Genomic DNA, 20,495 nt, shown 5'->3' on the forward strand with positions numbered 1-20,495 from the left:
ATGTGTTCACAATTCCACCAACAATGTATCAGTGTCCCCGTTTTCCCACATCCCCTCCAACATTCTGCATTCTTACCCTGTCATTCTGGCCAATCTGACAGGTGTATAGTGGTATCTCAGAGTTGTCTTAATTTGCATTTCTCTGATCAATAATTTGGAATATTCTTTCATATGAGTAGTAATAGTTTCAATTTCATCATCTGAAAATTGTCTGTTCATATCCTTTGACCATTTATCAACTGGAGAATGGCTTGATTTCTTATAAATTAGAGTCAATTAGGTAATTGTTTTTTTAAATGTATGGTAGAATTTACTCGTGTACCCCTCTAACTCTACAAGGGGATTGTGGGATTTATACCAAGAATGCAAGGTTGATTCGATATTAGGAAAGTTATCAACATATTTGGCCAGGACAAACCAACAAAAATTACATTATCTCAATAAATGCAGAAAAAGCTTTTGACAATATACAGAATCCATTACTATTAAAAATGCTTGATAGCACAGGAATAAATGGAGTTTTCCTTTAAAACCATCAGTAAGTGTTACATGTAACGGGGATAAGTTAGAAATCTTTCCAATAAGATCAAGGGTAAAGCAAGGTAAAAGCCCATTACTACCACTATTATTCAGCGTAGTACTAGAAATGTTAGCTATAGCCATAAAAGAAAAAGAAATTGAAGGAATCAGAATAGGCAATAAGAAAATAAAACTATCACTACTTGCAAATGATAGAATTGTATACATAATCTTATAGTATTAACTAAAAAATTACTTGAAATAATTAACAACTTTAGCAAAGTTGCAAGATATAAAATAAACCATATAAATCAGCATTTCTTTACATGACCAATAAAGCCTAGGAGCAAGAGAGAGAAAGAATTCCATTTAAAATAACTGTAAACAATATAAACAAAAAATAGATCTATGGGAGAAGAAAAATTCATGACCAAACAAGAGAGAGAACATAAAGTGCAAAATAGGTAACTTTGGTTATATTAAATTAAAAGGCTTTCTACAAGGAAAATTAATGCTATCAAAACTAGAAGGAAAGTAGAAAGCAGGGAAAAAATCTTTGATAAGAAAACCAAATCTTTCAAAAAACTTTGATAAGATCATACTTAACTAAACTTGAAAAATCACAAATTTTAAGATGTCATGTTTTGTCATACCATCTAAAATAATACTACTCTCCACAAAATCCTTATAAAAAATTATAGTGCTTTCTTAACAATCTGATTTGCATTTATCTTCTAAGTTACTTAAATAGTTATTTATTTAGATGTATGAAAATTCCACAAAATTTCTTATCGATCTTTTTATAATGAAACTCTAATTTGGGGTTACCTGCTATCAGTCATGTTTGTCTGGAATAAAATGGGTTAATTTCAGCTGCTCTCAGAAAGGAGTATAATAAATCATGTGCAAATAATAAATCATCAATCTGTCAAAGTCTAAAAGCTGATATCTTAAAACCTTTCATCTTAAATAAATGCATAATACATATATATATATACATATACATATATGTATATATATGTGTGTGTGTGTGTGTGTGTGTGTGTGTATAAAACACCTTCTGTTCTGGTTTATTTGCATGTTTGTTGACAAAAAAGATTAAATAAGCCAATACAACATCATGCCACTCAAAATAAAACTCACAGATTCATCCTACTGGACATTTTCTTTCACAAGCAGATAATGAAGTAAACACATACCTTGGTCTTTTCCTACCCCTCTCATCACATACACCTGTTTGAGCACTCTTCCAATTACATCAGGTTCACTATCAGGTGCAATCTGCCAAAGCTGCTCCTGTTTTTCCATTTTCAAAACTTGCTAATTAACTTGCTAAACTTAGCAAAACCAAAATCTCATCCAATTAGTTTCTGCTGATAATGTCTACTAAAAGAGATCTCTGCTCTTAACTGTACATCAGGCCTCTTATTTGTACTACAATAATAATTCACAAATATAAATTATTTAAATTTTGAAAATCATTTTCTGCTCAATAACCCTGTGAATTAAGTGATAAAATTATGAACATTCCCATTTTACAATAAAAAAACCTGAATTCAAAAGGTAAAACAACTCCATGGTCAGCTTTTAAAGACTATAAGCATGGGGATATAAAAAAGAAATTGTTCTCTCCCTCTGTCTCTCTCTGCCTCTCACTTCCTTCACCTATTGATTTAGCCATAGAGTTTTGGGTTTTATGGCAAGCATAATTGTTTTTATTGCTTGCCTACTATTGAATCATTGTTTCATTCCTTGTACACATCTAATTTAGCTTTCATAGAAAAAATATTCAGATATATTTCTACAATTTTCCTTTAAGGATTTTATTTTTTTTTGCGTGTCAACAGTCATTATTAAATACATATGTATAGACTGTATACTTTGTTTTACGCAGTAGATCCTTATTTATTTCATAAAAGAGTTTGAGAGACCATTGAATAACTTTTGAGGAAAGTTGATATAGCTTAAGTATTAATTAGTTTTCAAATATTTTATAGAATTCAGTGTAATATGTTTAGTATAGGTTATTCCCGTCTCCCACCAGTCTTGTTCATCCACCTTGTAATTATTTTATGGGTTAAGTTGGCTGGGCTTTGTTGGTATCACTGAGAATTAATTATTATATTTCCTTTATTTCTTGCCAGGAGCACAAGAGAAGTCTGTATATAATATTGGATCATCTAACTTAGGTTTTTGATACTGTCAGTTAGGTTTGTGGAAGATCATGGCAAAATTTGGTTGCGCACAGAAATTCATCAATATTTTATGACAGTTCCATGACAGCATGCTTGCCTGGATTCTGGATAATAGATGCTGCTCTTACATTTTCTCAGTGTCCCATGCTTTTTTTTTTTTAATTACAACTTTTTATTTACAAGATATATGCATCGGTAATTTTTCAGCATTGACAATTACAAAACCTTTTGTTCCAATTTTTCCCCTCCTTTCCCCCATTCTCTCCCCCAGATGGTAGGTAGACCAATACATGTTAAATATGTTAAATAAAAAATATGTATATATATCCATAGTTATTTTGTTGCACAAGAATCAGACTTTGAAATAATGTATAATTAACCTGTGAAAGGAATAAAAAATGCAAGCAGACAAAAACAGAGGAATTGGAAATGCTATGTAGTGGTTCACACTCATTTCCCAGAGTCCTTTCCCTGGATGTAGCTGGTTCTATTCATTATTGAACAAAAGGAACCGATTTGGTTCATCTCATTGTTGAAGAGAACCATACCCATCAGAATTGATCATATGGTATTACTGTTGAAGTATATAATGATCTCCTAGTCCCGCTCTTTTCACTCACCATCAGTTCATATAAGTCTCTCCAGGCCTTTCTGAAATCATCCTGTTGCTCATTTCTTACAGAACAATAATATTCCATAAATTTTTGTTAAAAGAGTTAAAGTAGAATTTCAGCTAAAATGGGACAGATGTTTAGAAAACAGCCTTCTGTTTCTGTTCAAGGAAAATGTTTAGAGAGTATTGTCAAAGTTATGGAAAGCCAAGGTTTGATGATAATTTTGGAGCAGATCACTGAACTTTTTTTTTTTTAGAAACTTTGTTATATCCTTGTTTCTTCTGACCCATAACATCTCCTTGTAGGATCAGATTAATCATACTGAACTATACTAAATTAGATAATTATTGTCTCTATCAACTCTAATGACTTAACAATTTGTAAAGATTCCAACAACATTCATATACTACAATTTATTCAGCCATTCTCCAATTGATGGGCATCCCCAGTTTCTAGTCACTACAAAGAAAGCTGCCAACAACATTTTTGCACATAGAGGTCCCTTTCTCTTCTTTAAGATTTCTTTGGTATCTAAGCACTGCTGGATCAAAAGATATGCACAGTTTGAAAACTTTTTGAGCATAGTTCCAAATTGCTTTCCAGAATGGTTGGATGTATTCACAAATTCCACCAACAATGTATCACTGTCCAAGTCTTCCCACATCCCCTCCAACATTCACCATTATCATTTCCTGTCATTTGAGCCAATCTGAGAGGTATGTAGTGGTATTTCAGAGTTGTCTTAATTTGCATTTCTCTGATCAATAGTGATTTTAGAGCACCTTTTCATATGACTAGAAATAGTTTCCATTTCTTCATATGAAAATTGTCTGTTCATATCCTTTCACCACTTATCAATTGAAGAATGGTTTGATTTCTTATAAATTAGAATCAGTTCTCTATATGTTTTGGAAATGAAGCCTGTCAGAGAACCTTTGACTGTAAAAATGTTTTCTCAGTTTACTGTTTTTCTTCTAATCTTGTCTGCATTACTTTTGTTTGTATAAATGCTTTTCAATTTGATATAATCAAAATTTTCTATTTTGTGATCAATAATGATCTCTAGTTCTTCTTTGGTCACAAATTGCTTCCTCCTCCACAGGTCTGAAAGGTAAACTATCTTATGTTCCTCTCATTCTTTATGCCTAGATCATGAACCCATTTTGACCTTATTTTGGTGTACAGTGTTAAGTATGGGTTAATGCCTAGTTTTTGCCATACTAATTTCCAATTTTCCCAGCAGTTTTTATCAAATGGTTAATTCTTATCCCAAAAGTTGGGGCCTTTGGGTTTGCCAAACACTAGATTATTAAAATTATTGACTATTTTGTCCTATCAACTTAATCTATTCCACTGATCAACTAATCTATTTCTTAGCCAATACCAAATAGTTTTGGTAACCGCTGCTTTATAATATAGTTTTAGATCTGGTACAGCTAGGCTACCTTCATTTGATTTTTTTTTTTTTTAGTTCCCTTGAAAGTCTTGACCTTTTGTTCTTCCTGATGACTTTTGTTATTTTTTCTAGGTCCTTAACATAGTATTTTGGGAGTATGATTGGTATAGCACTAAATAAATAGATTAGTTTAGGTAGGATTGTCATTTTTATTATATTTGCTTGCCCTATCCAAGAGCACTTAATATTTTTCCAATTGGTTAGATCTGATTTGGGTGGAAAATAAAACACTTTTTGTGTAGTTTTGCTCATATAGTTCCTGACTTTCCCTTGGCAGATAGATTCCCAAATATTTTATACTATCAGCAGTTACTTTAAATGGATTTTCTCTTTGTAATTCTGTTGGATTGTTAGTGATATATAAGAATGTTGATGACTTATGTGGGTTTATTTTGTATCCTGAAACTTTGCTACAGTTGTGGATTATTTCTAATAGCTTTTTAATAGAATCTCTAAGGTTCTCTAAGTATACCATCATATCATCTGCAAAGAGTGATAATTTGGTTTCCTCATTACCTACTCTAATTTCTTTATTCTCTTTCTTAACTCTTATTGCCAAGGCTAGCATTTCTAATACAATATTGAATAATAATAGTGATAGTGGGCAATCTTGTTTCACTCCAGATCTTACTGGGAATGGTTCCAGTTTATCCCCATTACATATGATGCTTACTGATGGTTTTAAATAGATGCTCCTGACTATTTTTTTAAAAAATTCATTTATTCCTATACTCTCAAGTGTTTTTAATAGGAATAGATGGTGGATTTTATCAAATGCTTTTTCTGCATCTATTGAGATGATCATATGGTTTTTGTTAATTTGGTTATTGATATAGACAATTATGCTAATATTTTTCCTAATATTGAACCAGCTCTGCATTCCTGGTATAAATCCTACTTGGTCACGGTGTATTATCCTGGGGATAATTTTCTGTAGTCTTTTTGCCAATATTACATTTAAGATTTTAGCATCAATATTCATTAGAGAGATTGGTCTATAATTTTCTTTCTCTGTTTTCAACCTACCTGGTTTAGCTATCAGTATCATGTCTATGTCATAAAAGGAATTTGGTAGGACTCCTTCATTCCCTATCTTTTCCAAATAATTTATATAACATTAGAGTTAATTGTTCTTTAAATGTTTGATAGAATTCACATGTAAATCTATCTGGTCCTGGGGATTTTTTTTTCTTAGGGAGTTAATAGCTTGTTCTAATTCTTTTTCTAAAATTGGACTATTTAAGCAATTTATTCCCTCCTCTGTTAATCTGGGAAGCCTATATTTTTGAAGGTAGTCATCCATTTCATTTAGGTTATCAAATTTATTGGCATAAAGTTGAGCAAAGTAATTCCTAATTATTGGTCTAATTTCCTCTTCATTGGTGGACACATTTTTAAGACTAACAATTTTCCTCTTTCCTTTTTTAAATCAGATTTACTAAAGGTTTATCAATTTTGTTGATTTTTTCATAGAACCAACTCTTAGTTTTATTAATTAAGTCAATAGCTTTTTTTACTTTCAATTTTATTAATCTCTCCTTTTATTTTTATAATTTCAAGTTTAGTATTTGACTGGGGGTTTTTAATTTGTTCCTTTTCTAGCATTTTTAATTGCAAGCCCAATTCATTGATCTTCTCTTTCTCTATTTTATTCAAGTAACCCTCTAGAGATATAAAATTTCTCCTTATTACTGCTTTGGCTGCATCCCACAAATTTTGGTATGTTGTCTCATTGTTGTCATTTTCTTGGGTGAAATTATTGTGTCTATGATTTGCTGTTTCACCCATTCATTCTTTAGGATAAGATTTTTTAGTTTCCAATTACTGTTTGTTTGGTCCATTTCCCCCTGGCTTTTTGTTGAATGTAGCTTTAATCGAATCATGATCTGAAAAGAATTTACAGAAATTCTGCCTTTCAATTCTGAGGTCTTTATTTACTAATATATGGTCAATTTTTATATAGGTTCCATGAATTGCTGAGAAGAAAATATACTCCTTTCTGTCTCCATTCAGTTTTCTCCAAAGAGCTATCATACTTAATTTGTCTAATATTCTATTTACCTCTAACTTTCTTATTTGTTTTGTAGTTTGATTTATCTAGTTCCAAGAGTGCAAGGTTGAGATCTCCCATTATTATAGTTTTGCTGTCTGTTGCTTCTTGCAACTCTCTTAACTTCTCCTTTAGGAAGTTAGATGCTATACCACTTGGTGCATATATGCTTAGTATTGATATTGCTTCATTGTCTATGCTACTCTTTAGTAAGATATAGTTTCCTTCCCTATCTCTTTTAATTAGATCAATTTTTGCTTTTGCCTGATTTGAGATAAGGATGGTTACCTCTGCTTTTTTTTACTTCACCTGAAGAATAATAGATTCTGCTCCAGCCTTTTACCTTTACTCTCTATGTATCAATCTGCTTTAAATGTGTTTCCTATAAATAACATATTGTAGGGTTCTGCCTTTTGATCCAGTCTGCTATCCGCCTCCGCTTTATGGGAGAGTTCATTCCATTCACATTTATGGTTAAAATTACTAATTCTGTATTTCCTGCCATCTTATTATCTCCAGATTATGCTTTTCTTTTTCTTACCTCGCTTTCTCCCCTCCCCAGTATTAAACTTATGGGCACCACTTGCTTCACACAGCCCTCCCTCTTTAGAATCCCTCCGACCCGCTTTGAATCCCTTCCTTTTTCTTATACCTTTCCCTTATTACTCTTTTCCTTTTCCGTTTTTCTCTCCCACTTTTTAATGAGGTGAGAGAAATTTCTCTGTAAACCAAACATGTCAATTATTTTCTCTTTGAGCCAAATCTGATGAAAGCAAGATTCACACAATGTTCCTCCCCCTCCCTAAATTCCCTCAGATATGATAGGTTTCTTTTGCCTCTTTGTAAGATGTAGTTTTCCTCTTTTTATCTCCCCTTTTCCCTTTTTCTGATACTATTCCCTTTCCATTTCTACTTCCCTTTTTTTTATATCAGTAAAATCAAATTATACATGCACTCTTTATGTATGTCCATAACAGAAATACAGTTCTCAAGAGTTCTTTTTACCTTTTTCTGCTTCTCTTGAGTCCTATAGTTGGAGGTCAAATTTTTTGTTTAGCTCTGGTTTTTCATTAGAAACAAATGGAATTCACCTGTTTCATTGAATGTCCATCTTCTTCCCTGGAAGAAAATGCTCAGCTTAGCTGGGTAGTTTATTCTTGGCTACATTCCAAGTTATTTTGCCTTTCAGAATATCATAGTCCAGGCCCTTCAATCCTTTAATGTGGAAGCAGCTAGATCCTAAGTGATCCTTATTGAACTCCTCAGTATTTAAATTGTTTTTTTTCTGGCTACTTGTAATATGTTTTCTTTAGTCTTAGTTCTGAAATTTAGCCAGAATATTCCTTGGAGTTTTTATTTTAGGGTCTCTTTCAGAAGGTGTTCGATGAATTCTTTCAATGCCTATTTTACCTTCTGATTCTATTATCTCTGGGCAGTTCTCTTTGATGATTTCCTATTAAATAGTGTCTAGGCTCTTTTTTTCATCATAATTTCATGAAGTTCAATAATCCTCAGATTATCTTTCCTAATTCTATTTTCCAGGTCTGTTGTTTTCCCAAATAGATATTTAACATTTTTTTTTATTTTTTCATTTTTTTTTTTTTTTGGTTTTGCTTGACTGATTCTTGATGTCTCAATGAATCACTATTTTTTTTTTTTAACTGAGTTATTTCCTTTTTCCAATTCAGAAATCCTACCTTCCTGGGAGTTCTATATCTTTTCCAATTCACAAATTCTGTTTCCCTGCACTCTCTGGGAGTTCTTTACCTCTTTCAATTCACATTTCAGGAAGTTGTTTTCTTTTTCCATTTTATCAAATTTTTCTTTAAGTGAATTATATGCCTTTTCTGAGTACTCTTGCAGAGCTTCTCTTTCCTTTCCCCATTTTTCTTCTAGCTCTCTTTTAAGATCTTTTATAATTTCTTCTAGGAGAGCCTTACATGATAGGGACCAGGTTACATCCCCCTTTGGGTTTTTGTCTGGAGACTGTCTGCTATTAGTCTCTTTGGGCTTGAAAACCTGCTCTCTTTCTGTATAGAAGCTATCAATGATTAGCATAGACTTTTCTTTTTTACTCATTTTTTAAAGAGCCCTTAGGGTCTGCCTTCAAGGCAAGGAGGTTACCAGCTTTCTCTGCAGAGCAGGGATAGATATATGGACAGTAGCTGTCCTTGCAAATGGGCTGCTAAGAGCAACTGAGCTATGGAAATGCCCTGGGAAGAGCCCTGCACCAGAAGTGTCACTGCCCTGGGAAGAGCAGCCACACTGCTGAAGTACTACTGCCCTGGGAAAAGCCCTGGTCTGCAGATCAATGGCTGCTCTTGGACTAGCAGTTGAGCAGTTAAAGTGTCACTGCCCTGGACAGAACTCCGTAGTGTGGATCAGTAGCTGTCCTGGGAAGAACCCTGCACCACAAATGTTTTTGCCCTGGGAAGAAGTTCTATTGCCTTGGGCGGAGCCCTTCTGCTGTGCAGATTTGTGGTTGCCTAGGGCAGAGCACCCCTGGTGTGACTACTCCAGGCAAAAGCCCCGTACTACAGAATGGGGCTGCATAGCTGTGCTGTGGTCTGTGCTGAGTCACTTCCGGTGCTGTGTGGGTGTAGGTAGATCCTGTTAGATTCTGGCTTTTCTGGAATACACTCTACCTTTGGCTTTAACTTCTCTGCTGATCTACTGCTTTGCAACTAAAGCAGAGTAGCCAACCTGTGATAGAGTGCTCCCTGCAAATTTTCCACCCATAGAGACCCCACTCCCAGCCCTGGTCAATTCAGTGTGCTAGCCTCTGATTCTGCCTCCCCCTGCACTGGCCTGTTCTTGCTCGATCAGGACAAACCTTTTCTGGCGATCTTCCAAGTTATCTTTGGCTAGTAATCTGTTGTACTCCCAATATTCGTGAATTTCAGTCAAGCACTATTTCTGAGGCTGCATTTGGTAATTAGTAGTGAGGGTAGAAGCACTGAATGACATGTGTATCTTCTCTGCCATCTTGGCTCCACCCCTCCTTAAATAAATATTCTAACTTGCCTCTTCCCCAAAAAGCAAATCTTTGTCTTTGGTGGAAGCAGTGAAAACAGAGAAGAAAAGATAAAAAATAAGAGAAATTAACAAATGACTTGGGAATTAACTGAAAATAGTAGGCAAGAGATAAGTTACAAGAGGAAGTAAAGGTAATACTAAAAATTTCAGCTTAAGTAATTGGAAGAATGTTTATGCCACTAACAGAAAATACAGATAGCTTAAGTTTAATTTGAATATATTAAGTGTGAGGTATCACTATTTCTACTGTATTCAAGTATTTCAGTGGATTGTTAGAAATGCATCTCTAAAGCTCAGGAGAATGTTTAGGACAAGATACAAATTTGGGAGTCATCAGCACAGAATTTAATAGTTGAGGTTTTAGATATCAATGAGATTGATAAGAAAATACTGAGGTAAGAATGCCAAGGAAAAGATCTTAAGGAATGTCTGAAGAAAATGGAAGAAGGAAGAACTAATGAAAGAGAGCGTGAGAGGGAAAAGATCAAATGAATATTATGGAAGATGGGCATAGTATTAGGAATATTGGATGAGCATAAAATGTTGCAGAGATCAAGAAAGATGAGGACTAAGAAAATCATTAATAGTAGTGATGGTAATTAAAGGAACAATTTTTTTCCTTCCCCCCCATATTTTATTTTTCCAAATACATATGAAAATAGTTATAATATTCATTTTTGTAAGATTGTGTCCCAATTTTTTTCTCCCTTCTTCCTCCCTTCCTCCTTCTTTCCCAAAATAGCAAGCAATCTGATACAGGTTAAACATGTGCAATAAAGGAATGGTTTCAATTGAATGGGAAAAACAAAAGCCATATTGCAAAGAGTTAAAGAGTGAGTGGGTGTTAAGCATAAGGAATAATTTATAAGCTACTTTTTCAAGGAGTTTCACATGAAAAGCAAGAAAAGGTCTAACAGGTACTTGGAAGGGGAAGCAGGGTGATATAAGGCCTGAGTAAATATGTTTAAAGGTAGAACAGGAAGGACTCTATGGGAATGTTTATTGCTATATAAAGATATGTATGTATATATGTGTATGTATGGATATATATATGGAGATATGGATATGAATAGTATAGATAAGTTATATATAACAGTCACAAAGGAGGTGACCAGGAATGGAATTAAAGATGAAGAGGAAAGTATTATTGGCCTTGGTAATGATAAAACCACTTTTTTCTCTAGATATGAAAAATGGATTGAGGTGATAAGCCTTTGCTGAGACGTCTTAAGTTCTGAAAGAAATGTTGAGATATTTCAATTCTAATAACTTCACTTCCAGTTTTAATGGAGTTATGTGCTAATAAGTAATTTCAAGATATGATTTCAATATATTTAAATTTAAATTTGCTATTAGGAATGATTTTTAAAAGATAAGATAATAGTACCAAACCATACACAACTTTACAATTCAGCAAATGATTACTGAGACATATATGTATCACTAAAATAGGCAATGATAAATGATCATAGCATTAAAAATTTGCATAACGAAGTAGGAATCTTGATGAAAGTAAAGAAAACAATAGCAGGTCAGAGAAAATAATTTAAAGTCTGAGATCTTGAAGACAGATTAAGTCCCTATTGGTGGATGATTGAAACAGGGAAAAGAAATATTTAGAATTTCAAAAAACTTTAAATTTACCTCAAGAAGTTATAGTTTACATGAGGTATTCCTTTTCTTTCATTAAAAACATTTTTCCTTATTTATAACTTTCCTTGAAAAAAATTTTGAGTTATACATTTTCTTCCTTTTTCCTCCCCTACCAAAGAAATATATCAATTATACACGTGAAATCAAAGGCATTACCTTTAAAATTTTTTTTAATAATAGCTTTTTTTATTTTCAAAATACATGCAAAGATAGTTTTCAAATTTATCCTTGCAAAATCTTATGATCCAAATTTTTCTCCCTCACTCTCCACTTCCTCACCTAGACAGCAGATAATCCAATATAAATTAAACAGGTACAATTCTTCTAAACATATTTCCACATTTATCATACTGCATAAGAAATATCAGATCAAAAAGGAAAAAATGAAGGAAAAAAAGCAAGCAAATAGCCACCAAAAGGGTGAAAATACTATGTTGTGATCCACATTCAGTCTCCACAATCTTCTTTTTGGAAGCAGATGGAAGCTCTCTCCATCACAAGTCTATTGGAATTGTCCTGAATTACCTCATTGTTGAAAAGACCCGAGTCCATCAGAGTGGATCATCTCAATCTTGTTGCTGTATAAAATGTTTTCTTGGTTCTATTCACTTTACTTAGTATCAGTTAATATAAGTACCTCTCTAGACCTTTCTGAAATCATTCTGCCGATTATTTCTTATAGAACAATAATGTTCCATAACATTCATATACCATAACTTATTCAGTCATTCTCCAACTGGCACCAAAAATAGGATTGCCAGAAACATTTTTGCATATGTGGGTCCTTTTCCCTTTTTTATGATCTCTTTGGGATACATACCTAATAGAGACACTGCTGGATCAAAGCACATGGACAATATGATATAGACATAGTTCTATATTGCTCTCCAGAATGGTTGGATCAGTTCACAACTCCACCAACAATGTATCAATGTCCCAGCTTTCATACATCCCTTCCAACATTTATCATTATCTTTTCCTGTCATCTTAGCCAATCTGAGCTGTGTACTTAGAGTTGTCTTAATTTGTATTTATCTAATTGATAGTGAGAGCATTTTTTCCACATGATTAGAGATGGCTTCAATTACTTTGAAAATTTGCCTGTTCGAGTCTGATTCTTTTTGTACAGCAAAATAACAGTTTGGTCATGTATACTTATTGTGTATCTAATTTATATTTTAATATATTTAACATCTACCGGTCATCCTGCCATCTGGGGGAGGGGGTAGGGGATAAGAGGTGAAAAATTGGAACAAGAGGTTTGGCAATTGTTAATGCTGTAAAGTTACTCATACATATAACCTGTAAATAAAAGGCTATTAAATAAAAAAAAAGAAAAGAAAAGAAAATTTGTCTGTTCATATCCTTTAAGCTTGTATCACTTGGAGAATGACTTGTATTCTTATAAATTTGAGTCAATTCTCTATTTTAGAAAGGAGATCTTTATCAGGGCCTGTGGATGTAAAATTTTTCCCCCAATTTTCTGTTTCCTTTCTAATATTGGCTGCATTTATTTTGTTTGTACATTTTAAAAAATATAATCAAAATTATCCATTTTGCATTTCATAAAGCTCTCTAGTTCTTTGGCCATAAATTCCTTCCTTCTCCATAGACATAAAAGGTTCTCCTAATTTGCTTATAGTATCACCCAACCTATTTTGGCCTTATCTTGGTATAGGGTGTTAGGTGTTGGTCAATGAAAGGCAACAATAAACCCTAAGAACCTACTAGGAACTAGGCATTGAGCTAAATATCAGAGATAGGCAAGAGGTAAAAAGAGTAAAATAGTCCTGCTCTCAAGGAGTTTACAATCTAATCAGGGAGAAAAAAAGGAACTCTATACAAAGCAAGCTATAAGTAGGAAATAAATAACAGAGAAAAGTCAAGAAAATTAAAAAGGGTTGGGAAAGACTTTCTATTACTTTTCTATTCTGAAAGGATAAAAGCTGAAACAATGTTTTTAAAATTATTTTAAGTCAAATTACTTCTAGGAAAGGGGCAATTGAGTGGGGCACTGGATAGAGTGCTAGGCCTGGAGTTAGAAGACTCATCTTCCCTAGTTAGAATTTGGTCTCAGACATCATTTACAATGTGTGAGTGGGCAAGTCATTTAAATCCTATTTGCCTCAGTTTCCTCATCTGTAAAATGACAAACTTTCTGCCAAGAAAATCTCAAATGGAATCACAAAGAATCAGACGTGACTGAATAATTATTAGGAAATTAATTTCAATGTAGATTGCAGAATTAAGTGTTTACTTAGCCTTTGGTAGTGCTATTTGGTATCTCATAAATTTCAATGAATAATTCACTGGCAATAATGCCAACTGAATTTTTTTAAAATTCAAAGCTCTGAAATAAACTGTTAGCTTAAAATAATGTTCCTTAATGACCTTAACGAAAAATTTTTCCCCCATCTTTTTTTTGGGGGTGGGGTGGTTTCTTTACCTCAAAACAAAGAACCAACTCCCTGGATCTAGAGATTAGGTCTAAGCAAAAATAATTATATGAGATTTTAAAATTTAAATATATTTGTGTGTGTATATATGTATAAACACACATATGTACACATATGTGTGTATATTATGTATATATATTTATAGTCAAATTTAAAATTATATTAAAATTTCACTTGAACAGTTACATGGATGAAAATCTAATAAAATGTGGAAGAGTTAAAATTTCTTTACCTTATATTTTTATGTTGGATTTAATGGAATTACACTCAACTATCTTATACATTATGCATTATTCAATTAATAGCAAAATTATTTAATTTTAGTTTGAACTAAAGCCTGAGAACTCTCAACAACTTAAATTCAGTGTCTATTTTATATAAACTGATGATCTTTAGGCAAATTCCAACCCTTATATTGTATTCACAGTATTATTTTTTACTTCCCCTATAGCCATATTTGTTTCATTTTGAAATTAAGGAAAAAAAAAACACACAGAACAGCTAGATGGTACAGACATTTGACACTAGTTACCTAATCTTGGGAAAGTCATTTAACCCTGATTGCCTCCCCCCCCCCCCAAAAAAAAATAGAATAAGCATTTCCATAACATAGTAGAATGGGGGGGAGGGAAGAGAGATTGGATTAAACATGAAACTGCCAATCTATTTTGTACAACTTGCTATTTCTTTTAAATTATATAATAAAGTTATTGTATAATGTTTTCCTTTTCTTTCCCTCCTCTTCCTCCCAAAAGTAGCTACCATTAGACATAATTATGTATAGACACATGTAAAATCATTCATATATAAAGTTTAATATTTCAATGTATTTGCCTATTATACTTGAACCACTCCAGCTATCTATCATAGATCTCAGGGCTAAAAGACACTTTCTCATCTACATAGCAGACAAGTACCAACCACTCCTTTGTAACAGACTTTCAGAGGGGTCTGTTTCTTTGGTAGATTTCAGGAGATCCCTCTTCCCCCTTTCAAATTCTTAGGCTACCTTACAGGGAAAAAAATGGGTTTATCAATTTTAATTGATTATATCATGGAGTCTCCACTGTTGGGAGTTATTAACATTTTTCCTTCCTAGTTAAATCTTCCTTTTTGGGTGAATAGGCCACAGTCCTTATTCCTCCAAAATATTTAATCCTTAAACAGATTTCTTTAAGTACTAAAACGACAAAATACTTGTTTCTGAGTACACAATAGTTAAGAAAAATTGTTCAGTAAAATAAACATATGAAGATAGAAATACTTCCAAGTCATCACCTGAAATTTCAAACAGAAATCCCAAATGAAAGCATATTTCCCATTATTATGAAGGCATATTCCCATTTATGAAATTATGAAAATTTATTATGAAATCTTAAAAAAATAATCCTCTCAGCTTTCTTGGATTTAACCACATTGCAGAGAAAATATGAAGTGAAAGCCCCTCTCCTTCACCTGCTATGCTTTGTCCCACTTAATAAAAACAATGAGAAATAACTCTTAATCTTAACTTCTACTAAGGGGGAACACAAGATAAAATGTTCTTATAAACACAATATATGGTTTTAATAAAGTCAACAATCTGATAACATGGAAGTCTATCCTGTGTAGAAACTACTACTGAGCAACATTTTGTTATTCTCTCTATAAATGACATAAATGACACAAATAAATTACACTGCAAGTAATGCATAAAGTAGCATTTATGAAAAGCATTTGGAGATTTAATTGCAAGTTTTCTGAATCTAAGTTCAATCATCTTTTAACTATAATTCAATTGCCTTCTAAATAGTAGTGTCCCAAGATAGTTAATCCATAACATAGCTGAAACTGTATTATATTTCAATCTTTGCTATTCAATCAGAAAGGAATCCCCTAACTTCCATTTTCCATACCATGGGAAAGGAATCTGGCAACTTAGGAAATAAATTTGTTGGTGACCCAGTAAGGCCCAAAAGATATTCAATTCAATAAGGCATTTATTTAATTAAATATAAATAGGGTAAGTCAAGCACTATCAGAAAGCCAGAAAAATAAAATATCTATTGGGAAAAGATGTCCTTGAAGTTTTAACTTCTAAGAGATGAAAATAAATGCCATAAAACAAAGTAACAGTTTGTAATTATATAGAGAGATTCAGCTGAAATCCTTGAAAACTCAAAGTTTATAATCTAATCTATTTTGCTATTTTTTTTTTACACTGGGTCAGTGATCTAAAGTTAATATTTCAAGTGATTAAATAATATAAATACCAAAGTTATAAAATAAAAAACTTAACTTGAGCCCTATCTGCCAATGAAGCTGTTAATAGAGCGAATAACATTAAGATATTTTCAAAGGAGAAAACAAATACAAATTTCCTTCTTTCATTTTTGTAGTTGTTGATCTATATTTTAAAAATTAAGGATTAAACAGTTTGATATTTGAGATGTATTTCATTCTGCCCAATTAAACTTATTTTTAGAATCTTTCAATACTACTAGTAGAAAATGCTGCCTATATACATTTTACTATATACATATATTTAAAAGTAAGCTAGCAGAAAGTTAAGAAGCAGCAGATGGGATCAGATCTCTAACAAAATTCAAAAGGTGATAAATCTCTGCAGAACTAATGGGGTACAGCTGTATGGGAAAAATAATGCTTGATAGTGGGATATGTGTGGCCTATTTCACCAAGCTAAAGAAAAAAAAAAAGGGAAGAGATGGGATTAAAAGTATAATATTGTGGTTCTCTTTTTCGTTTGGGGAGGGAAAAGAGAGGATTTTCATCAATTGAGAAAAAAAAATGTGTTATTATTTTTTTTAAGTTGTTGTAGGTTGGAGGGCAGGTAGGTGGTACACTGAATAGAGCACCAGCCCTGAAATCAGGATGACTTGAGTTCAAATCTGATCTTGGACACTTCATACTTCCTAGCTGTGCAACCCTGGGCAAGTCACTTAACCCCGATTGCCTCAGCAAAAAAAAAAAAAAAAAAAAAAGTTGTTGTAGGTTGGATGCAATTAAGATTAGAAGGGAAATGGTCATTTCTATGATATAGATGGAACTGATCCAAATTTGTGAGAATAAGAGTCATTCTCCAATTAATAAATGGCCAAAAAATATGAACAAGAAGTTTTCAAAGGAAGAAATCCAAGCTACCAATAGCTATATGAAAAGAAAATGTTCCAAATCACTAAATAATGAGAGAACCAAAAAGTAAAGTTATTGAGTCCCCACCTCACACTCTTCGGATTGGCAAAGTTGATTTAAAAAAAAAAAAAAAAAAAAAAAGGAAAAAGGGAATAGATAAATGTTAGAGGGTGAGAAACTTCTAAAAAAAATAGGTACATTAAATGCACTATTTGGAGAACTATGAAATGGTCCAGCCATTCCGGAAAATAATTTATAACTATGCCCCCAACACTGATAATTAAATATCAGTATGCATCCTAATAATGAAGAATATAATTAATGTTCTTAGAAAAAAGGATATCACTTCTAGGTCAATACCCCAAAGAGATCAAAGAAAGAGGAAAAGAATCCATATGTGCAAAAATATTTATAGCAGCTCTTATAACTTCAAAGAACTGGGGAAAAATGGGGGTGGGGATATGCTTGTCATCAATTAAGGAATGGACCAACAAATTATGGTATATGAATGTACTGGAATACTACTGAACCTTAAGAAATAAGGAAAAGGACTGAGCTTTGTATGCATTGTTACAGAGTCAAGTGAGCAGCATCAGGAGAACAATTGATACAATAATAACATTGTAAAGACAACTTTTGAAAAACTAATCAATTAATAGTTCAAAAGACTAAAAATGATGACTGCTATCTAGTTCAAAAAACTAATGATGAATGCCATCCAGGTCTGATAAGGAGATAAACTCAAAATACAAAATTAGCCATACATTTTTATATGGCCTTAAAAAGTTGTTTTTCTTTTCCTAAAAAGGGGAGGAGTTTGAATGAAAAATAATTTTGTTTAAAGTGAATATAATTGTGAATCTTTATAACTGTGCTTCAAGTTGTTTACTTCTGGCATGAACATACTTGGAATGATATGGTAGGGTTAGGATCATGCATAACTTGAATTTAAATTTTTATTTTTATCTAGCTGTAGATCCTTAGGTTAAGAAAGATATGAATGTGTTAGTATGAATCACGGACTTTTTCCAACCTCTAGTGTTCCCACGTCTCCCTAAGATATCCTATTTCCTAACTTTAGACTGGGTAATTTATGTATGGAAGGTATTCCAAAGATGTTGGAAGGAGGGGAGATGGTGTGTCCCAACTCAGAATTTGGCCAAAGCTAATGCAAAAATCATAAGTTATCAAATTCACTCTTATACTAACATATGACACCAATTTCCCCAGATTCAACTTCTAGATGAAACAAATTGAAACGAGTTAAGATAAAATTGGTAGGTACATAAAGCTCTTAGTGCTTTCCCATCCATAACTTTTCCCTCAAAAATACCCATTCTCAAGTTTAGTCCAAATAGTCAGAAAATGATCTGCCAACCGTACCTTCATATAAAATTATCTTACTGATTCTTACAACAACCTGATGAAGTAGGGTCTACCATTATCCTCCCTTTTTTTTTTTTTTTTTGAACAGATAAAGAAACTGAAACAAAGATTAAACAATCTATTCTAGGATCATATAATTAAGTAAGTGTCCAAAACTGTATTTGGAATCAAAGTCTGCCAAATTCCAAGTCCAACACTCTATCCAAGTCAACACCTCATTTTCGGTCAGGAGACACCTGTAGCACTTCTCTTACATATCCTTATCTCTTCCCCACTCTCTACCCCGCTCCAGCAATTGCGCAGTGCAAGAGCTGAGAGTCTGGAGATTCAAGTAATATCCCTTGCTTCTCCCAAGACTCCCTGGCTGTGAGCCTTTCCCTCACATCTTCTGTGCCTCAATTACCCCATTTGCAAAATGAGGAACACCATCACCTGTCAGTTCTGTCCATCCCCACCAGTCAGCCAAAAATGAAATAGTCTAAAGTCCTACTTTAAAGCTAAAAGCCGAAGTTAGCGCTGTCCCCGGGAGGAAAAAGATTTGGAGTTAAGCAGAAGTAGGGAGATTTTCCCCCTGCATATAAATGTTTGGAGTGTGCCTGAGTTCGGTGCGCCTCTTCTCAGCCTCGAGGAAAGGTTCACGGCTTTGGAGTGTATCTCCAACCTGACTTCTGGCTCCGAAGCGGGCAGCTCAGAAACAGGCCGCCTGAGGGTAGAGGTGAGGGAGACGAGCACCTCCGGAGTCCAAGATGCTAGATCTGGGAAGTGAGCTGAGGGCACGGGGGTATCCTGGCTCTCCCCCTCCCCCCCGCCCCGAGGCAGGGAGGTGGGACGCGGAGGAGAGTCCCTTACCTGTTGTTCCGGATACTGCTTAGGACGCACAGCACCAGCTCCAGGTAAGTGCGCAGCACATCTAGCCAGCCAGTGGAGAGCTGCAGAGATTCGGCCTCCTCCCCGCCGCCTCCAATCCCCGGGTCGCTTTCCGTACCGCCGCCGCCGCCGCCGCCGCCGCCTCCACCACCACCGCCGCCACCTCCAGCAGCTCCCCCGCCGCCGCTGCTCAGGTAATTCTCCGCGGCGAACTCGACACGCAACTCCCGGACGAACCAGCCGCACTTGCGCATAAGGAAATCGAGTCGGGGACGCTCGGCCGGCGAGACGCGAAGGCTGAGACGGAGCTGGGGCCAGAGCGCCGGGTAGAAGAGGCACTCGCGCCAGTGAGAGCAGGAGGCCGAGGCCCGCAGCCTGTCGGGCGCCGGCAGGAAGGAGAAGATGTGCACGATGAGCTCGCTGGGCAGCGACGAAGCGCCCGCCGCTTGCCCACAGAGAGCCATCCAGACCCGCCGCCGACCGCCGGCACTCGGATCCTCCTTCTCCCGCCGCCGCCGCGCTGCCCAGGCGGCTCTGGCTCGGGCTCCTGGCTGCTGTCGCTGCTGCGGCACTGACAAGAACAACAACATCAATGACAAGGGAGAGGGGGCGGGGCCACCGTGAGTCCCGGCGGAACTAACCAGAGCACATTCCGTGAGGAGGGGGGAAAGGAGAAAGAGAAGGGTTTGGGCTTCGATTACAGACTTTCTTTCCACTAATTAAGCCTCTCGGACCACCTGCAACCTTAAAGATAATTTAATCACTGGCGAGTGATTAACCTCTTTCTCACCCACAGGGAGCAGAAGACGCCCAGTGGAGGCATAGTGAAAAAGAGCCCCTCCCCTGAAGCAAGAGGTGGGAGTTGGGCCGTGGTAGATCCCGAGTTTGACGTCGACCGGAGTGGGAGGAACCCGGCCAGACTTTGGTGACTTCCGGAAAGAGGGGGGAGGATAGATTCTGGGTAAGGATTGAGAAGAGCCACGTGACTAATTACGTAGGACTAGACTCTCGGCGCTTCTCCCCGCCCCGCTCCGCCTCCTTCACCTGGGGCGGGGCTGAGAGAAATTCTTCTCTGGGCAGCGCACAGGTTTTTCCGAAAAGGTCTTTCTTTGCTTTGTCCGCTTCTAACTC

General features: G+C 35.0%; 1 protein-coding gene across 2 annotated transcripts in view; it reads right to left on the reverse strand.

Annotated features, from left to right (window-relative positions):
* FBXO33 (F-box protein 33) overlaps positions 1-20,276 on the reverse strand; it is a 44,402-nt gene extending 24,126 nt beyond the window's left edge. The window contains exon 1 of one of the 2 annotated variants that reach the window (XM_031952965.1): positions 19,347-20,276. In XM_031952965.1, coding sequence (XP_031808825.1) covers positions 19,347-19,954 — 608 coding nt within the window. In that variant the 5' untranslated portion in view covers positions 19,955-20,276. The remainder of the gene's footprint in view (positions 1-19,346) is intronic. The other variant, XM_031952964.1, reaches the window with a different exon arrangement.
* Between the last annotated feature and the right edge of the window lie 219 nt (positions 20,277-20,495).

Source organism: Sarcophilus harrisii, chromosome 2 (genome assembly GCF_902635505.1).
Source record: "Sarcophilus harrisii chromosome 2, mSarHar1.11, whole genome shotgun sequence".
In the NCBI taxonomy this organism is placed as follows: Eukaryota; Metazoa; Chordata; class Mammalia; order Dasyuromorphia; family Dasyuridae; genus Sarcophilus; species Sarcophilus harrisii.